The 13,773-nt window shown below is 39.9% G+C and overlaps 1 protein-coding gene across 1 annotated transcript in view; it reads right to left on the bottom strand.

The window, feature by feature from the left end:
* The window catches only part of ACO1 (aconitase 1), a 67,688-nt gene that overhangs the window by 37,691 nt on the left and 16,224 nt on the right, over positions 1-13,773 (bottom strand). Inside the window, exons 2-4 of the mRNA XM_032299996.1 lie at positions 8,634-8,752; positions 7,256-7,424; positions 6,049-6,186 (exon numbers count right to left, since the gene is read on the bottom strand). Of these exons, the coding sequence (XP_032155887.1) occupies positions 6,049-6,186; positions 7,256-7,424; positions 8,634-8,730 (404 nt within the window). The 5' untranslated portion in view covers positions 8,731-8,752. The remainder of the gene's footprint in view (positions 1-6,048; positions 6,187-7,255; positions 7,425-8,633; positions 8,753-13,773) is intronic.

Below are 13,773 nucleotides of genomic sequence, written 5' to 3' on the forward strand. Positions count from 1 at the left end.
GCTTGAATCTACCAATGGCTTCCCATTTTCTAATAAAGTACAAAGTCCTTGTCTTAAAAACCCTTCTCTTCAGCCATCCTTTATAAGCCCTCTCCTATCCTCCAATCTAAGCTCTCAGCCTCAGCCACACTGTAGCCAGCATGCTCTCCCCACCCCCACTTTCCTCATGCCTTTGCACGCTCTATTTGCTCTGAGTAGAATGTCTTTTCCAGCTCTTCTCTCCTTGGTAAACAGACTTCAGGATCCAGATCAGGTGACACTCCTTGAAGAACCCACAGCCTCCCCAGGTCAGGATGATTTGCCCCTTCTTTGTGGTGACTATATTTACCAACTGCATGAAAGCAGTGTGTTCACTAATTTCTCTCTCCTTCTAAACTACAACCTGTTTCTGGAATAAATACTGGCACATAACAGCTCTGCTAAATGGATTTAATTTTTTTTAAAAAAGGAAAACATCTCTGACCATGATTTCTATCACTACAGTTGAGATTATAACCACATGTGACCCCTGACCCTCCTCCCCATATCTTTTGCTATACTGTGAGCACGTACGGACTCCTAGTCATCGTACCTTATCTTCTACCCTCCAGCACTAGGAGGATGGCAGAGCTTCTTACAACAGAAGCATGACTGATGATTGGTGTGGGAACGTTTACCCCAGAAAGTGTTGGGGTTATCAGTTTAATGGAAGCAACATGTTCATAGGACGTGCAGACGCCAGAAATGCTTAGACTGTTTCATGATACAGTAATTCCAGGTAAAATCCTACTTACTCAGGAAAACAAAACATCTATTATGTGGAGCTTGGCTCAATTAGCCTGTCTAGCTACTAGAATGAATAAATAGAACCAGTATTCAGATTTTTCTACCACTCAGAACTTCCCTAAATGAGTGTAATCTAGTGAGCTTTTAATAAGGTCTCTAAATGTGAATGGTCTCACAGACTAAAGAGGAAATTTTTTAGTTATTTAATTTGAATTCAGATTTGGGTGTAGTTCAGTTTCTGAGAATTACATTTAACAGAGCTCCAGAAATTCACAGACAGTATTTACAATGGAGATAGTTTTCACATTAATGAAATGTGGTCAGAAACTGTTATGAAATTCTTGCTGGAGAAAAAAAAATGGTGAGGTAACTTTGTAAAATATCACAATGTGTTAGTTAGAACTTCAACTCCTAAAGATGGTGTGAAGCTAATCAGTGTTGTTGAAACTCTAGGCAAAGAGCTTACCTTTTAAACATTTAACTGAGATTTTTACTACTCTACCACCCCTTACCCAGTTTTTTTTTTTGCTCATTTCTAGAAACAGAGCTGGAAATAAGCCCAAAGCACACAGTTTCACAGAGTTGAGATATCACATTTAATTCCTCACAAACATGAGGAGATCATGAGGCTGAATTGCAAAACCACAGCTCAAGAAATAAAAAAAAAAAAAATACCACCAATAAAAACGCTTCTAAAAGAAATGTTCTTGCCGGGTGCGGTGGCTCACGCCTGTAATCCCAGCACTTTGGGAGGCCGAGGCGGGTGGATCACAAGGTCAAGAGATCGAGACCATCCTGGTCAACATGGTGAAACCCCGTCTCTACTAAAACTACAAAAAATCAGCTGGGCGTGGTGGCACGTGCCTGTAATCCCAGCTACTCAGGAGGCTGAGGCAGGAGAATTGCCTGAACCCAGGAGGCGGAGGTTGCGGTGAGCCGAGATCGCGCCATTGCACTCCAGCCTGGGTAACAAGAGCGAAACTCCGTCTCAAAAAAAAAAAAAAAAGAAATGTTCTCTTTAATTTTATATATATATAAAATATATATATAGGTTTGCTAGATTTGGCTATCAATCTAGGTCAAAGTTCACCCCTGGATTTTGCTGTTTTCATAATATTTTCAGTACATGGTATAAATGAAAAAGGTCTATAAAAAATTGAAAACACACTTGATTAGAGTCAAGGTTTAAAAAAAAAAAAAAATTACAGTGAACTTGGTGATGACCCAAGTTCAAGATGCATTAACAGCCATGAGCTCTTTGAATTGTGACTCAATAGAGTTTAGACATGAAAACTACTACAATTCTGTCTCTACCTGTACTTTCACCTTCTAGGCAAGTGAAATCAACGTTAACCTGTCAACATTAATGAAAGTCTCCAAGAAAGATGAAGTTGGGCATGAATTTAAGGCTACTTTCATAACTTCTGAAGTGGGACTTTATCCCATCTCAAATAGATAACATCTCACACATATTTTAAACTCCACCCTTTGAAGCCAAAACATTAAACTGAGTTTGTGTGATTTAGGAAAAACGGAAGGTGGGGGAAGACATTGCCTTTGGACAGGTTTAGAGTCCAAAGGAAAGGAAAGAGTTGGCAAGTATATGGTCTAAGAACCATCGATTCAGGGCACAAAGTAGATTTCTCTTTATCCTGAATTTATCTGGTTTAGATGTTAGCAATATTAACTGGAGAAAGACCATTTTCTAAATTTCTTTTGAGGCTGCAAGGAACATACTTACATCCCCAAGGACGCAAATAAAGGTGTTTTTGTTTCTGTTTGAGTGGTTTCATATTCTTAAATGACTTAATTATAAAAATAATAGCTTCTTATTATGAAAATGAAAACAGTTATAATGCCAGAGAAAACTGCTTAGCAGTTTGGCACCCGTTCCAATCTTTTAATCCCTGCATAATTTTCCATGTAGCTGATGCTACTCTACACATGCAGTGTAGCATCTGGCTCGTTGAGCTACAATGTGATCATGTTCTAAGTGTTATTAAAGACTTCATAAATTAAACTCTAAAGGTTACCTAATGATTCACTTCAGGAGTATACCATAACTTAATAAACCAAATTTTGTGGACATTTAGAATGCTTCTAGGCTTCATTTATAAATAATACTTTTATAAACATTATTGGCCATTAAGCTTTTTCTGAAGTCGGCTATCCAGATTAGCTAGATGTAGTGGTGCATGCCTGTGATCACAGCTACTCAGGAGGCGGAGGTGGGAGGACGGCTTGGGCCTAGGAGGTTAAGGCTGCAGTGAACTGTGATCACGCCACTCTGGTCTAGGCAACAGAGAGCCTGTCTCAAAAAAAAAAATAATAACTGATATAAAGGGTATGCCTGGAAGTAAGAATTCCAGGACAAAGGATATAGAAATTTCTAAGGTCTTAACATATATTGCTTCAATCCTCATTTCTAATTATTAGTGCTATCAGCAGTATATGAAAGTTTCTCCCTTATAACACCTTCATAATTAGTTTATTTTCTAATCTCAATTATATTGATAACAAAATGACATCTCAATTATTTACTTTTTTTATTACTTGTGAGATTGGAAAGCCTTTATATACTGTTTACTACCATTTGCATTTCCTTTTATTATGAAATATCTACTTTCCTTTGCCCATTTATCTTCAGGAACCTATTATTTTCTAAATGGATTATAGATACTCTATATATTAAGTATATGAACACATTGCCATATTTGTTGCAAGTATTTTTCAAGTTATCTTCTCTTAACTTTGAAGTAACTAAATTTACAGCTTTTTTCCTTGTCTCACTTGTTGCTTCTAAATTTAGTCTCATTAAGACATTTGACACATATATATTTCCTTGTAAAACTTTTAAACATTTATGCTTTAATTCGTAAGAACTGCTCCCTCCACTAATCAATTTTCCCAGCACTGTATGTGGAAAAGTTATTTCTTTTCCCACTGATAGTTTTTTGTTTTTTTTTTTTTGACAACTTGACATCATCATACTTCTAGGTTAAGATAATGGCCTCTTAAAAATAATTGATTGTCCACACTGTATCCAAACTCTTGCTGTGTAATCTTGCAGTTACTTCCACCAAAGATGGGTGGACTGTATTTCCCCATCCCAGCTTTGGCCTCAACCATGTGATTTGCTTTGATCAATGGCACCATGAACAGAAGTGATGCTGTGCTGGTCCTTAGCTAGGCCTTAGAGATACTGTGTGTTTCCACTTGCCCACTTGAGCCTCTGTGGTCACAAGACAGCTGCTTTCTCCTTCAGCCTGGACCCCAAAAGAAACACACATGGAACGGGGTTGCCCCAGCTACCCTGCAAATGTATGGTTCAATGGAAGCTGCCAACCCAGCTACTGCAGTGCAAACCAGAGCTGCCCAACTGTGGTCACCTAGGTCATCTGACCTCCCAAACAACTTATAGACATGTAAGAAATAAAATTCTTATTGTTGACTGCTGCTGAGATTCTGGAGTTATGTGTTACACTGCAATAGCTGATTTTTTTTACACCTATCTCTACATTGAAATCTTCATGGTTTTGGCTGGTACCAATTCTGCCTTTTGGAGAAAAGGACAAATGGTAGTTTCTTCTGACTTCATTCCCATCTGTTGATTGCTATTTTATCCAAAGGGCAAAAATGACTAGATCCTTTTTTTTTTCCAAGTTTAACTTCATCAGGTACTCTTACAGGCCCTATCAAATCACTAAGTGCTTCTCTTAGATTCTACTATTTTCTATACCTTTTTGTATATCTTACAAAAGACTGGGGCTATATAACAATGTTTAATATCCTGATGCCATTTTAACCCAAAGACTCACTCCCAACACTTCCAACTTAAGGCAAAGGCTTTTAGAGAGTGAGATTTAGAGATAAAAGCTCACTCAAATAAACTGAGTCAGGAAAATTGACCATTACTACTCAACTCCTAATCTCACAAAACTTAGTCATCTCTTCAATGAGCTAGGATTACAAATGCTACATATACTTTGCTTAAGAAGTATTTAAAGTTTGTTAAGAGGTCAGACCAAAGTTGCTAGTTCACAACTATATAGTCACATGTTCAGTTCTCTTCTTTGTAAAATGTTTTCTTTACTAAGATTTTCTTTCCTTTTTTTTTTTTAAACACAGGGTCTTGCTCTGTCACCCAACTGGTGTAAACGGCTTAACCTCCTAGGCTCAGGTGATCCTCCTGCCTCAGCCTTCTAAATGGCTGGGACCGCAGGCACACACCACCATATGTGACTAATTTTTAAAAAGTTATTTGTAAAGACAAGGTCTCCCTATGTTGGCCAGGCTGGTATCAAACTCCTAGACTCAAGCAGTCTTCCTGCCTCAGCCTTCCACAGTGCTGGGATTACAGGCACGAGCCACTGCACATGGCCAACGAAGACATTTTAATATGCATACCTTTGGATGCCAAGGATGTGGGGATGAATTTAAAAAACAAAAACACACAAAAAATACCTATCCTCAGAGTTGTTTAGTTTTTCCTCACCTAAAGATGTTATAGATCATTAGGTGTCTTTATTTAGCTCACCAAGACTCTCACTTAACTGAAGAACAATTTCAAGGTCACCCAGTTTAGTATATTAAGTGCCTATTTATCTGCTCAGCTCTTGCATTCAGGAGCTGAGAGTCTACTTACCAAGGCAACTCAAGTAACAACTTCCCTTCAAAATCTACAGGCCCACTCAGGACACTAAATCTTCTGGCAAACTGAAGAACAGGGAGCTCAGTAGGCTGGAAAGTGAAGGATTCCCAATAGAAGATTTAAGCTGGCCTTAAAGTACAGGTAGGACTTGGCAGGAAGAGAGGAGAGGATATCCCAAACAAAAGAAGAAACAAAGAGAAAGAAAGGGATAGGCATTGTGGAAATCCACGTGGAGAGGTAGAGATCGATAGATATGCAACAGTTACTTGGGATCAAAAAAGAAATAAGGTTCCAGTGGATGAAAAAACTCAAACATACACCTGCACTGATACATACTTGTGTTCACAAGCTCTCAGGGCAGAATTTCATGTGTGTGTGTTTTCACCCAGACTTCAAGCCAGATTCAAATGCAGGCTGCTCCCACCCAAGAAGTCAAAACAACTTTTTAAAAAAATCTACCTATTCTTCCCCCTACAACATCTTTACTGCAAAATCTATATGAAGTTTGAGTTTTTCAGAAGATATCTTTTAAAGATTTTCTTTTACTTAACTACATATATGCATTTTAAAAATATTTGTATTCAAAGATTTTGCACAAAGCAGAACACTCAGGTATCATTTTACTCTCTCACCTTCTGTTGAAATCAACCTGGATGGAATGATCTATTACGAGATCAACAGGACAGACAGGGTTTATTTTCTCTGGATCTCCTCCTAACTTTTTCACAGCATCACGCATTGCAGCAAAGTCAACCACAGCGGGCACACCTCTAAGAGATGAAAGAGAATAATGCAGAAAATAAGCCTTAAATGTGTGTAACTGGATTTTTCAGCTTTTGCCTCCATTGGTAATACTGGGAAGGCCCTACCTCATCAGAGGACCTAACAGTGGGTGAGATGTAGAAAAGTGAAAGTTTCTAAGTGTATTTCTTTGGGCAGAAATCACATAGGTAGTAAGTACCATGACTGGGTGGTATCTCTACGTACAATGTTATCACTGTATTAAATTTGGTAACAGCTACGGTCTAAATAGAGCAACGATGGGAACCCTGGCACTTAACAACTCTGGAACTCTTAACTGCTGTGAGTGCTTCCCATTCACATGGTGGCTTGACAGAGACCTGCCGAAGACATTCAGATCACACCTTCAACTTTGACCACATGTAAAGGATGGATATAATTCAGAAAAGGTGGCTGTGAATCAAATTCCTGTTAAATGAATCTTTCCCTCTTTTTAGCTTAAAAGTATAACATTTTGGTGATTTCCTCTAGAAAAATGAAACTGGGTCTCTAGAAGGAATAATGACATCACTTAAAAATGGCAATGTAGTATCTCAACAAAGATGCTGCAATGGGGAGCAAGGATTTCTAAAAATAGCAGGATGAGAACCGAGGCTTAACAGTAATGGTCAAGACTTGTGATGTGAGCTACAACAGATCCCCTCGGCAGACAGCACATCAGTGTTTCAAGTACAAGTGTCTGATGCCTAGTTTCCTGGGCAATAAAATGTGGGAGAGAAAAGATACCAAGATCACTCAATTCCACACTATTTCTTTGACCTTTCCTAGGAAACTCACGATTAGGATCTTTAGGAGTAAGGATAATGACCCTTCCCATTAGAAAAGGTGGGTGTCTCAGTTTGCCTGAGACAATCCTGGTTTCCTCTTGCTGCTGGGGGCAATAGCCCCCTTAGCTTTCAAAAGTGTCTGGATATGGGTATACGGGTAATAAATTATATAGTAATTATAGAGTGTTTTAGTTTGTTTGTTTAAAAGAAAACTCTTGAAAGGCTAACAAGGGAGGCAGAGAAGAGAAGAGCAAAGTGATATTAGGCTCACGTAAAATCCTGCAGGATGACACGAGCAGGCTTAAATGGCACTTCTATGTTCTTATGCTGCATGACATTCCAATGAAGAATATTTTCAATATCATGTTTGTTCACCAAAAACTCATCACAGTTCCGAATGGCTGCTTCCAAAAGAACTCTGATGGAAAATGGTAAGCGCCCTAGGAATTAAGGAGAACACATGACAAAATAAAACAAAACCATGAGACATCTTAAGTGCACTCTTTAAGGACAATCTCTAAAAGGTGATAGCAGGCATCAGACTATTCTCCCACAAGGAAAGAGGGTAAAGTGACCAACAGTTTAAAATACACAGTTATTTAATTAGTTTAACAGATATTCAGGGTTGGGTGCTGTGGCTCACGCCTGTAATTCCAACACTTTGGGAGGCTGAGGTGGGCAGACCATGAGGTCAAGAATCGATTGAGACCATCCTGGCTCAAGTGATCCTCCCACCTCAGCCTCCTAAGTACCTGGGACTATAGGTGAGCACCACCACGCCCAGCTAATTTTTTTATATTTCTTGTAGAGACAGGGTTTTGCTATGTTGCCCAGGCTAGTCTTGAACTCCTGGACTCAAGGGATCACCTGCTTTGGCCTCCCAGAGTTCAGGGATTACAGGCATAAGCCACCATACCCAGCCTATGTTGTGTTAATAACATATATTTATAAACGTATATACAAACACATGGAGTAATAGTTCTTATGAAAACTAATGCTCAAGAAATGAGAAAATAACTCCTCTACAATTATTGTAATTAAGACCAAAGTATATGTACATACATCTTTCAAAAGAAACAAAACCCTAAACACTATGCAGCATGGCCAGTGGTAACTGGAGGTCCTAAAATAAAACACTATTAATTCACAAGAAAAATTATTTTATTTATAAAATTTTCATTTTGATATATAAAAATTACTAAGCAATACTATCTGGAGATGTTATCTGGAAAAGACAGTGCAAAGGTTGAAAAAGGATGGAATTTGGAATAAAAAAGACTTGTGTTCTTGTCCTTCTTGTCTACCACCCACACACTTGTGATCTGAGCATGTGTCATTGACTCTTGGGCCTTAGCCGATTCAGGACCTCTTATACTTTATAAACATGACCCCATAGGGTTGTTATTCAGATTAAATATGATATAAATGTATATTCTATAAAGTGTTATATAAATGTTAAATGTATGTAATCATTACCTACTTAAAAATGACTACTATAGGAAAGGCATGTGTGTGCTTGTGCAATTAACCCAAGAACATTCACCCATTCTCTGCTACCGCCTCTTCAAACTCTCCTAAAGGATAATTAATTACATAGCTTAATCACTGTGCAAATGAGATTCCAATTGCTATCAGAGCCATGTACCTACCATATTTTGAACCCTCCAATTTATTCAAATTGAAGAATTTCTTTCCTGGTTCTACAGGATCCAATGGCTCAGCAAGGTATGCAAATGGGTTGCTCATGATTACTGATGGCCACGTGTCCCTGAAAAGAGAATATTTAAATTCTTCTTTTGAAGCTGGACCTCATTCTGACAAGCATTTACCCTTTTCAACGATTTCAGTACATATTCACTTAAAGAAATCACTTATCTTTTTGAAGTAGGAGGATGGTCGGGAGGTAAATTAATACAAGAATGATATTCTTAGCAAGTAAATGGGCTTGTGTAAAGTTACAGTGAAAACCAGCCTTCACCTCTTGAGAGCATAAAACCCCAAACTTCTTTTGTCTTATTTCTACAACTTTCCAACATTCCTTCACTGGCAGGAAAAAGTAAAATGAAGGATACACCTCATGGTAAATCTTGAATATATGAACAGACCTCTAAGCTGGTCTCATGTCCTGCTTGGCAAGAGGTCCCATAGCAGGTGACATTATGCAATTGTATAAAACTTGAACTTTGGAAATGGGGAGTTAAGAACCGTTGTTTTCCGGTACTGTCCTATGAACTTCCTGTTGTAACAATCTCTGCAGCATTTTGAATATACTTGAATGCCATAGTTAGAAGTCTTCCCGATTCATTTTTGCAGATGGTGGCAACAGTGTATTGACATCAGGGAATGTTTAAAGCAGGGGCGCCCAAAACCCAGGCGGCAGACCCCTATCAGTCCGTAGCCTGGTAGGAGCCAGGCCACACAGCAGGAGGTGAGCGTGGGTAGGTGAGCCAGCATTAAGGCCTAAGCTCACCTCCCATCAGATCAGCAGTGGCATTAGATTCTCACAGGAGCACAAACCCAATTGTGAACTGCGCTTGTGAATCTAACTAATGCCCGACAATCTGAGATGAGGAGGAACAGAAGTTTCATCCTGAAACCATCCCCTATTACCAATCCATAGAAAAATTGTCTTCTATGAAACCGATCCCTGGTGCCAAAAAGTTGGGGACTGCCGGTTTAAAGTACACCCTGATGGCATAAAGGCCCTAAATCCCCAGATGTGTTTAGAGGGAGACCCTTTGCCCCAGCTCTGGACAGTGCCTCTTATGTATCTTTTTATAAGCAAGGGAAGATGCCATTCTTTTCACCACATGGAAAAATGGTAATTTCAAACCATTTAACTATACATCTTAGAGCAAAACACACTGGGGAGGGAGTCAGAAGGCTTGCTTTCTGGTACTACCTCTAGGGCAAAAAATTCCTTTATCAATCGATTCCTTAATATTCTTAATTTTAGGATATATTAGAATAACTAACATTTCTCTGTTTAATCCCAGGGTTTTTATAAATAAATATTATTTAAATATTCAACATATTTATGAAATGACTAATATAGGATAATATATTACTGTAAAATGAAAAAAAACACCAAGTATAAAGGAAAGGACTGTTTGTGGGGATAAAATGTTAGAAGTGTGCTTTGTCTCTATAGACAGGCCCCTATCCTCACAGGACACAAAAGGGACTGGACTTTTTTAAGAGGCCAGGGCCCTAGAAATCAGGACTGAGAGGAAGACTTAGTTTTTACTATATTTCTTTTAGTATTGTTTGCATATTTAACTATGTACACACTTAACTTTAAAAAAAATAGTTAAAAATTTAAAAGAAATAGACATTTGCACATCTCCTCTCTCCAGAGTCTGGTAGGTACTAGGTAGTTTGGGGGAGAAGCAGTTGATTGAGAAGCAGCCTGTGTCTTGCTGGACTGCTAGTGCAGGTGACAGGACATGTCACAGGTACTGCTAACGGGCACAAGACACGGAAGAGGAGACAGCTGCATTGTTTGCCCAGTGCATCTTTCCTGGGAACTGCTTCTCTTGCCTAGTCTCACATGCTGTATGCAGCAGCTGCCATTTGGTGGGAGAGACAAAACGTGTCTGACCCAATCTGGCCCAATCAACTTCCTTCTCTGGGAATTCTGGAACTGAAACTAAAGAATGGGCAGCCAAGGCTGTGGGAACATACCATAACTGTGTTTATAAAAGTATGTAACCCTAGGCCATCTTCGTTAAATTATCCAGGGATCTTTCTTGTTAAAAATACAGATTTCTGAGTATCCCCTTCCCATCCATTGAATTTCTTCAAGCTTCCAGGTGATGCCAACACACGTTCAGTTTGAGAATCATTGCTGGGCACTGTGGAATACCACCAGGTGAGGCACTTCACACTTAATTCAGGAAGCAGAGAGGCAACACAGAAGATATGGAAAAAGGGAGGACATGTTCTAAAACGGGAGTCACAATCAAAATGCCTCCAGGGCTCAGGAAGAGAGCTGTGCAAGTCAGGCAGCACAGGGTCTAAGGGGCCCGGGTGATCTGTGCAGATGCCACGTGGCTCCAGTAGAGAGGGCATGAAGGAATGCCTGCCCAGTATTGAGAGATCATCTAATTTTCCAAGTGAGACTGGTAATCTAGATTTTTATATGAAGTCTTGGTTTATAAAAGTTGGCAATTAATTTTTTCTAAACTGTGTGGGTCTGTGGCATGATGGCAAAACCAAACACACCTGTGGGTCCTATTCAACCAGAGGTGTCAAGTAACCAGGTGGGCAAGTGCATGGCAGAAACTGAAATGGAAAAAGGGGGTGGATGGATTAAAAGGTGAAGAGGCAAAATTTAGAGAAAATGGCTGCTGGGTGGATGGGGGAAAATCTATGGGGAAAAGAAATAAGGCTTAACTCCAGGTATGGAGGATTGAAGGTTGTTAGGACTGCCTTGGGAGGGAAGATGATGGCTTTAGTTTTTGACGTGAGAGTGCATACAAGGTAAAGTGCCACACAAATGCAAGAGATTTAATTCCCACTCAACAAGCAGCCAATCAGAAGGGGTGGAAACCCTATAAATACTGTTTCATAAGAAACCTGCAAGCTTGTCCACAAAAGTTTACAAATCTGTGGGCTCAGAAAATGAAACTAATTCCGCTGGCTGAAATTCTGAAGATACATATTTAAAAAGGCAACAGTGCTACTCTGATTTGTCACCCATGCTATACTCCCCAGACTTACCTTTTCCACCCCCAAACAGTAGCAACTGCAACAATAAACTGTTTTGCCTGCCTGGAAAAACAGAAGAGCATCTCCACAGAGGCTGTGGGACGTCTGAGTCTCTGCAGGCAGGAAAAGTGGTGGGAAACTCTCATGGGACCGAGCAAGATGGGTCATTCACCTCTTTAAATAGACTTAAGTGTCTGAATCATCCCTATCTTGGTGTCAAGTCCTAAAGGACTTGGACAGATGCCCCAAGTCTGCCAAAAATTTTGGATTAAGCCAGCTGTTAATTTGTACCCATATCTGCCATTATGCAGTGGGGACCAAATGTGTCAATTTACTTCCCTGTAGCTACAAATGTCTGGGGCATAACTCAAGAAGCCTCACATGATTCCTGCTACTCCCACTATCCTACAAAGTCAGCTGGTATTTTAGGATGGATATAGTGACCAATATGGCGGCTCTTGGAGGAAATGGCTTGTTTTAAAGTGCACTACCATCGCTTCCCTTTTTTCTTGGAAGCTAGATAACTGTTTAGTTTCACTATGTTAAGAAAGTAAATTCTCTCTGCAGAAGGGAAGAAACAGTTAGTTATACCAGCACATGCCAAGTGCTTTGCACCATCTTCTCTACCTGGCAACATCTTCATAAATGAAATCATAAAATTATTCTCATTTTACAGATGAGGATACTGCAGCTCAGAAGGATGAAAAACCTTGCCTAATGGCATATATCTAGCAAGAGGCAGAGCTAGGTTTCGAACCCTGGCTCTTTCTGCCACCCTACACCACCTCTCTAGGTGCAGCCATACCTGCTCTGACGATGCCGTTGTTGGAGGTCACCCACCTGCCCCTAAAGCTAGGAGAGTCATGGGAAATCTTCTTACAAGACTCAGCTTTGAATGCTGGGGTTGCCTTTACTTCTTTCCAGGGGCCCCCCAGCAACCAGGTCTGAGCAAGGTAATGTCACCTGTCCTCTGCCACTTTGTGCTGAGACACAGGTCAGTAGAAAGTAACAGCGGCTACATTTGGGCAACCAAAGACTACTTTTGTCTGGAAAACGCGCCCTCCATACAAGCCTGGAGGACTCTGGAATTTTGATCTATTTCAAGGTTCAAGGATACCCACACTATCACTCTTGTCTCAAATCTCCTGGTTTAGTAACTCCAAGAGAAAGCCAAAAACAACCATGTTTCAAAGAGTGTGAGAAGAAAGATCTCTGGCTAGGTAATGGGTCCAGATCCAGAGAATAATATAGGCATGATGCCTCCTAAGTCTGTCTTTCCCTAGACAGACACTCAAGCCATCCCTAATCCTTATCACTGGTCGTTCAGGCTCCAAAAATACCCTCAAGATCTGGGGTTTCATCTAGAAACCCCACCATTGGTCAGGAAGTCCTCCCCATGTCCCACATCCACATAAAGCACAGGTCCCACGGTTTCAGTTCCTTTCTTATCTCCCACCCTCTCCTCCTGCTGCTTTGGTCTTGGTTCTTTTGTTTTCTCTGATCTTCATTCAACATTAAAAGATAGGAATGAACAAACAAAGAGAGCAAATGTGGATTTTTTTGGAGGTGGTGGAGTATCTAAATATAGACAGAGTTTTTTTTTTTGGAAGAGGGAAGAATTAGCACATATTACACTATTTGGGGTTGCTGCTTTCTTTGTTCTATAGAATGAGATGATACTGCATAGTGGCAAGAAGAAAAAAGAGGAGAATAAAAAAGAAAAAAGGAAAGGAACCAATAGGAAATGGTATCTTTTAAAGTGCATAGTGGGACCAGTTATTCAGAACTTGTCCCTCCGGGTCGCCTGTCGGAATGCTGAGGAAGGCTAACACTTGTCCTTGGCCACTGAATCAAGTAAGACAGACGAACAGTTCTTACACAAAAAGAATAAAAAAAGAGATACTGTATCTGAAATCCTTCACTACATGTAGTTCACATTCTGAAAGCCAACATAATTATTTGGTAGAGAAACAGTGTCTTTCAAAGCTAACCCATCCTGAAATAACAGCTGGGTGACTTGTACAGGGTCATGATTAGCACAGGTACACTCTGTGCATGGAAGAGTGGGGTGTCGAGGGT

This window comes from Sapajus apella, unplaced genomic scaffold, assembly GCF_009761245.1.
Source record: "Sapajus apella isolate SASKATOON/1434 unplaced genomic scaffold, GSC_monkey_1.0 scaffold42, whole genome shotgun sequence".
NCBI classification, from domain to species: Eukaryota; Metazoa; Chordata; class Mammalia; order Primates; family Cebidae; genus Sapajus; species Sapajus apella.